General features: G+C 43.6%; 1 protein-coding gene across 2 annotated transcripts in view; it reads left to right on the plus strand.

The window, feature by feature from the left end:
• The window catches only part of Efna5 (ephrin A5), a 283,038-nt gene that overhangs the window by 272,204 nt on the left and 4,167 nt on the right, over positions 1 to 6,667 (plus strand). The window contains exons 3-4 of one of the 2 annotated variants that reach the window (XM_026786214.1): positions 3,033 to 3,098; positions 3,534 to 3,614. In XM_026786214.1, the coding sequence (XP_026642015.1) occupies positions 3,033 to 3,098; positions 3,534 to 3,614 (147 nt within the window). The remainder of the gene's footprint in view (positions 1 to 3,032; positions 3,099 to 3,533; positions 3,615 to 6,667) is intronic. The other variant, XM_026786215.1, reaches the window with a different exon arrangement.

The following is a 6,667-nucleotide window of genomic DNA, read 5'->3' on the forward strand; positions in this document are numbered from 1 at the left end:
AAAAAAAAAAAAAAAAAAATTCAATAAATAAGGGAAGTTTTGGTAATGTGTGGGATATATTTTTATATTATTTTTTTGGTTTTGTGTTTCAATGCAAAAACATAGGAAGTCAGGTGAGTAGGGCCTGCTAGGTCACCTCTTATGCTGATGTTGTGAGTCACCTTTTGGGGATAACTCTGCCACACACAGTCCAGCCACGGTAGGTTCGTACATTCCAGGGTAGGGGCATGAGGATTAGAAATGCTAGGTAAAAGGAACAGAGACAAGAAAGAAGCACAGAGACATAGGATGGTACCGGGAGGGCAACTCAGCAAATACTCGATGTTGAAGTTCACCCACATTTCTTTTCCATACGCTTTTATACCCCAATACAAAAGTGGGGGAGAAGGCAACACACCACATGATACAAAGAACAACCAGAAGCAGTTACTTGCTCCAATACTTGAGACATTGAGCCATTGATTCCTGAGCAAAGCATTTGATATTTGGGGCAGTGAACACATCCTACAAAGTATCCTGCAGTTAGTCACTCCCTAAGTCAAACCTCCTATTTCAAAAGAAGGAGCAGAAGTATGCTTGAATTCTCAGACCACAGGTCACGGGGGAGCAGATCTACCTCTATGGACCATCTTAATGTCCAAAACACCAAGTAACCACACCCTAGGTCAGGATATCTTGTTTTGTAGCCAAACCTGTTGTCAGTTTTGAAAGAGCAAAACTAAGGTGAAATTCTGTGACTTTCAGACAAGGTGGTATAGGCTCACACTTTTGGGTTCCCACAGTTTAGTCATTCCAGAGAGTTGTGATTATATTCAATGGAATGGGTAGGCCTAGAGATCATGGGGTTGGACTACTGTAAAATTCTGTTTACACATGAATTTACAAACTATGTCATGTATGAAGATCATTTGTCCATAAATGTCCCAAAGGATTGGAGGAAAATAGTCAATCAGCATCATAAGGGGTCAGTCCTGTGGCTATTGCAGCTTTCTGGGTGGTAGGTGACTGAGTGACGAGGGGGGCCTGTTGAGAATAAGCCTTTTAGTTCCCATCTTACGGAAGTACACTGAGTATCTTTAATTCACTGAAGAACGCTGTTTATACAATAGCTAAGGCTCATGTCTCGTAGCTAAGGCTCACGTCTTGTTTGTGAGCGGATAAGTTTTCTTATAGGTCAACATTCGCTTTTGTTTAGTTTTTCTTAATGTTGGGGGTTAGTTTTCCTCAATAAATATCTGAAAAACCTCCATGAAATAAAAAAAAAGACTCTCAGAACAGTTACATTTGAAATTATTTTGAGCCTGCTCATCTTGAAGCGTCATGTTGAAATCAAGCATATGACACTCAAGCTTAGGGAGTTTGAGGGACCTTCATCTCCACTCAGAAGAGTGCCACGTGCCGGTGGCGCGTCTCCCACGACCTCATGGTGACTGAGACCCCGTGGGCTTTGTAATGAGCTGGAGTCACCTGTGTGCAGTATGTTTGTAGTGTGTTCATTTGCTACATATGAGGTCCACAGGAAGGACACCATTTCCGGGATCAAACCACAGAGTGTGAAATATTATGCCCTAAATAACGCACTTGTTACTGCTAATGTCAGTAGGGGGAGTCTTCCCAACTTTGATTTAATGAGAGCCTACAGCAAAGCCAGCTGTTCCCATGTCTTAACTGCTTGTCAGGGAGACCAGGAGAGATGCAGAGGGCCAAAAACATCTTTCCTCTGTAGTCTGTCTTCAAATTAAGAGTTTCAACAGGTGTTGAATAGTGGCAGTGGAGAACCTTTAGCACCTGACGTCCCTTAGCGCTTGAACGTGGAGGTTCCGCAGGAGACCCACAGGGATCCGTAACTTTGTACATAAGGAAGTTCATGCAGAAGAACTTCTGAGCTTGACTCCTCCCACCTCATATGGAGCATTGTGTTTGAGCTCGCCATGAAGAGGAAGAGGAAGATAGGCCTGTGCACTGCCGGCTGCCTCTCTGTCACTTTCGGCATGACCCAAACTCATTTTAAGCCATGTGCCTTTTGATTGATGTCAGCTGCTTTTCTGAACAAAGAAACCCACTTGAAGCAAGTCCGCGGGGAGGAAAGTATGTGGCCCTCATTGCTGCGATTTTTGTCATTTCTCGACAGCGTTGGCAAACAAACGCATGTGGTCGTGGAGGATCCGGCCACCCTTCAGAATCCTTCTGACACTGCTTTGTGAGTGCTACGAGGAGATAATCCGAAAAAAGTAGGCAACGGCGGAGATCTTATCTGGAAGAGGGGAAGAAAAGTCTCTTCCTCAGATGATTTATAACTGGAAACATGTTGTCGTGTTTTAGCAAACTCACTTTATTAATTCCATCCTTCTCTGCGGAAAATTAAAAGAAGATAGATGTACCCGCTGCAGCCCTGTCCCCTCTCAATAGCAGATTGTGCTTCTTACAATAGCGTGGTGGAGTCGCGGGGCTGGCTTAGTCAGAGAGAAAGCGCAGCCAAATTCTGAGTAAAACCTCTAATTGAATTACCTGCCGAGCACTGACAGACAAGCTTTCAGGACAGACAAAGCTCTGCTTTCCCCAGCAGAAGTGGGTCATGTTGAAGTCCGCCTCGTAACTGTCTGTTACTGGTTTCGACAGTGCTCCTTGCTGTGGAGCTTTATTGGGCCCTCTCTCGCGCGGATGAGGAGGAGTTGTTCCTGGAGCAAGAGAGTTCAGGCATTATCCTCCCGATTTAGAGAAAATTGATAGCAGACCAAGTTAAAGGGAAGTGCCTTTGAAATAGAAGCCCTGAGCATTTTTCTATAGATTACCACATTCCTGCATGATTCCTCCTTTATTGTACTGGAAAGAGAAGATGGGAGCATGGAAGTCCCCTCTCTCTAGCGTTTGTCTTAGGCTGAAAAGTATTACTTGTTTTAGCTTCGGGACAAGAATTAGAGCGTGTCCTGCAAGAGTATACATAGACCATTTATTTGCACGTGAAAAACGAAGAATAATGGGTCATTCTTCTCTCCTCTTTCTCCTGCCCTGTCTCCTTGTCTTCCCTGCAGCCTCTGCAATCCCGGACAACGGAAGAAGGTCCTGCCTAAAGCTCAAAGTCTTCGTGAGACCAACAAGTAAGTTCCTAGAATGAGTCCAGAGGGCCCCTTCACTGCGCATGCTTTATCCTGTGGTCTGGTTCACAGCGGTAAAATTTTATTTTTATTCCTTTTTTTTTTTTTTTTTACTGTTGAATCTTGTGTGGTATCTGTTTTGTACATCCACATCCATGTTTTAGTTTCCATCGTATTTTTTCCTCATCATTCTTCATGATGCTTTATTTTTTTATTTTGTTTATAAAAGTACACAGCAGTTGCTAACTTGTTGCTTCTTAGACTGTTGTACATGCACAGCAAATGGGAACGCTGTTGGCATGTGGATACGTGCCATTGATTGTAAAACAATCTCTACATTAATAAAAGGAAACAACAGAGAGAAAGAAAAGAAAAGAAATGGGAGTTTGAGGGTGTCTTCACTAACATATTTGGCTGTTATCTCTATTTTTGTTATAGATAGCTGTATGAAAACTATAGGTGTTCATGATCGTGTTTTCGATGTTAACGACAAAGTAGAAAATTCATTAGAACCAGCAGGTTAGTATGCTTAGAGAATCTCTCCTTAACCAACGCATCTACCTCTGCACGCTTCCGTACTGTTTTTCCTTTCTTCCTCTCTGCATGTGTGCATGCGCCAGTCGTTTCTGCTTTTGCCCATTGCCAGCAGCTTGCTAATATTACTTATCTCCTACCTCATTCCTCCAGTATCTTTGTGTAGTGCATGCTGGATAGAATACAACTTTTCTTTCTTGGACATGGGACTCACTTGACGCAGTATTCTAATATAGAAACCCTACCAGACTACTAAAACCTCCCTGCCTTTTACCGCATCCTCAGGGTGTGTCGGTGGATCACGGTGATGAAGGCCAGTTTCCTAACAAGACAGAAAATATTTCTATTGTACATGTTTATGAAACTTTATTTTTTTAAAAAAAAAAATCATATCCAAATCCGTGGATAAAAGTAATAAAACCACCACACTGACTCAACATCTTTAGTTCTCTCTAGAAATGTATGTGCATCAATGAAACATCTAAAACATTGTATTTCATTTCGGTATTATCTATCCTGTTATTAATAGCAGTTGGCCTGGACACATCCAGTTGTGCTGCTGCCCCAAACTCACGTACCCGCTGCCACCACAGATACACACAGCTGCTCCTTGAGCCAGCAGCCGTCCTGGAGTACTCAGACAAAATAAGTTTTAAAGATGGGTTTTTTTTTTCCTTCTACTACTGATGCTCATACACAAACTTCCCCATCAGTGTGAAAAAAAGTAAAGGCTGTAAGAATATTCATGCAAGCACTTTCAGTGCAGCCTACCGTAGGTCGTTTAAACTGGGACAAGCTGTTGCTTTGCTTAGACATTTCATCTGGTCGTTGAACGCAACCAGACCCTCTGTGATGGGTAGCAGGCCTCTACGCACTCTGTGGAAGCCCCTGTCTCGCTTCAGGTCATCCACCTACGTGGTGGATATTCACAGTGCTCTTTATCTATCTCCCATGAGCACCTTAGAGCTAAAGAGAAATAAAATCATTTCCCCCTCACAAAGAAATCTGAGCCCCCTCATGTAAACAACAAGGTTTCTGCTTGATTTTATTTATCTAGCTATATTTATTTATTTGTAGTAGGACTTATTGTTCTTACGGTTCTAGGAACCAAAGGGCTTTACAGTCCGCTTCATCCTCTGAGTATTGTCATAGGGATAACGGCGATTGAGCCTTAGGGAGCGGTACCCTGCTTAAGTGCTGTGCCTCCAGACCGACAACGGCTTTAGTGCTCTAGCTGCCAGGAAGAGTTAGGGGTTTCCCAAGCACTCCGGTCTTTTCTAAGGCAGCCATCTCACCCAGAGCGCAAATGGAAAGTGTGTACTAGGAGCTTTCTGAGGCCTTAGTGGCTCCCCAGGGATCAGTTCGCAGCTTTAGAAAGTAGCAAGACGTGAGTGCTGACGTGGAGGTATTTTAATTGTCTCGAAAAACTGGACGCATTAGCGTGGCTGTTCAAGGTACCAGACTTCAAGCTTGAGGCCATGACTACCATAGGGACAAGTTAAACAGGAGCTTTTTCAAAACCACAGAACCTACATCCTTCTTCCCATGGCCGAGGACGCCAGCCCAGGCCACTCAGCTTGTCAATCTTCATATCCTTAGCTCCCTTTGTTGGGATCATAGAAGAGACTCTTCCCACTACTAGAGGTATAGACGTTCAGGAAAAAAAAAAGTTACTTCCCCTAGCTTCTCTAGTAAGTCATGAGTAGAATGAACCATAGGTTAAACCTGTTACAGACTTGCTCAGGACGAGAATTTTGATGTGCATTTCCCATGATCTTGTTTTCCAGGCAAAGTCAATCGCCTCTCTAGCGAGGACTAGCACCTCTAGAGACATAAGAGATTTCATGTTTTTGATTTGTTTTGTTTTTTGTTTTGTTTCCTGGTCATGAAGAAGAACACTGAGGACTATTCTGTTACGAGAAAATCACCTTTGGACTCGAATAATGATAAAATGGAAATGTTAAGCTCTCCTACATAGGCATATGTCTGGGTCTCTAAGGGACAAGCTCTTCCTCATACAGAACTTGGAATTCGTAGTGGCCCCAAATCCATGAACATATTACCGATAGAAGTTTGGAAAGTTTAGCAGAGTGTAGTTTAGTGTGTGTGTGTGTGTGTGTGTGTGTGTGTGTGTGTGTGTGTGTGTAGAGACTGCTGGCAGGCATCCTCACTAATGTGATAAGAAGGGGTTGAGCCACAGTGCCTGGCAATATGAATGTGGTAACAGAGTTGAGTGTTTCTCTTTATTTCGTAGAGAATTTAGTCCGTCCCACTTGGCGTTCTTCGCCACTGTGGCAACTGCTGGATTTAACAAGCGTTCTCCTTTGGCCAGCCCTAGATACAGGCTCTGGAGACGTAGGGAGCCTGAACACATCCTACCGCATGCTCTCAGCCGCGTGTACTAATTCACCTGTCTGTGGAATGCATTCGTCTTTTGTTGTTTGCTTGCGCACTCTGCCTGCCAGTTTCCTATCTGTAGGGACCCAGGATGATCTCAGGGCAGACATATGTCACATTACATGCTCCGAAGTATCGTTAGTGTTCTCAGTTAACCACCGAACCCCCGGTGCGGTGGGATCCTATAACTAAGAGACAGCACTCCATTTGGCTTCTGCAGAGGAGCTTTCTCTTCCACCAAGCCGCACTCACTATCGCAAGTCTTAGTAATCTCTCACATGTAGGTTTAATTTCCATTCGGGTAGATTTCACTCAGGAGAAGCAACTTAGAATTCTGAAATTTCCCCCCAAATTATCTAAATGGTCTCCAGCCTCTCGGTAACTGCCATGGGTGAGGGGTATGGGTGGGGATGATGGTGCATAGAATTTCCCATCAACGACTATTTTAATCAGAGCACAACATGTAGAACCCTGACTCGTGAACATCATGGTATAGGAACAAAAGCATGCAGTGTGCTTTCTCATTCGAGAGAAACAGGAAAACATGACTCTCCCCTGTAAGATAAAGTACCCTTATTAGCACATCTATGGTAGGTGATTACATAGGAGGTTATTAGGACATGTATGGTAGGTGAATACAC

The sequence above is a fragment of the Microtus ochrogaster genome, linkage group LG4, assembly GCF_000317375.1.
Source record: "Microtus ochrogaster isolate Prairie Vole_2 linkage group LG4, MicOch1.0, whole genome shotgun sequence".
NCBI classification, from domain to species: Eukaryota; Metazoa; Chordata; class Mammalia; order Rodentia; family Cricetidae; genus Microtus; species Microtus ochrogaster.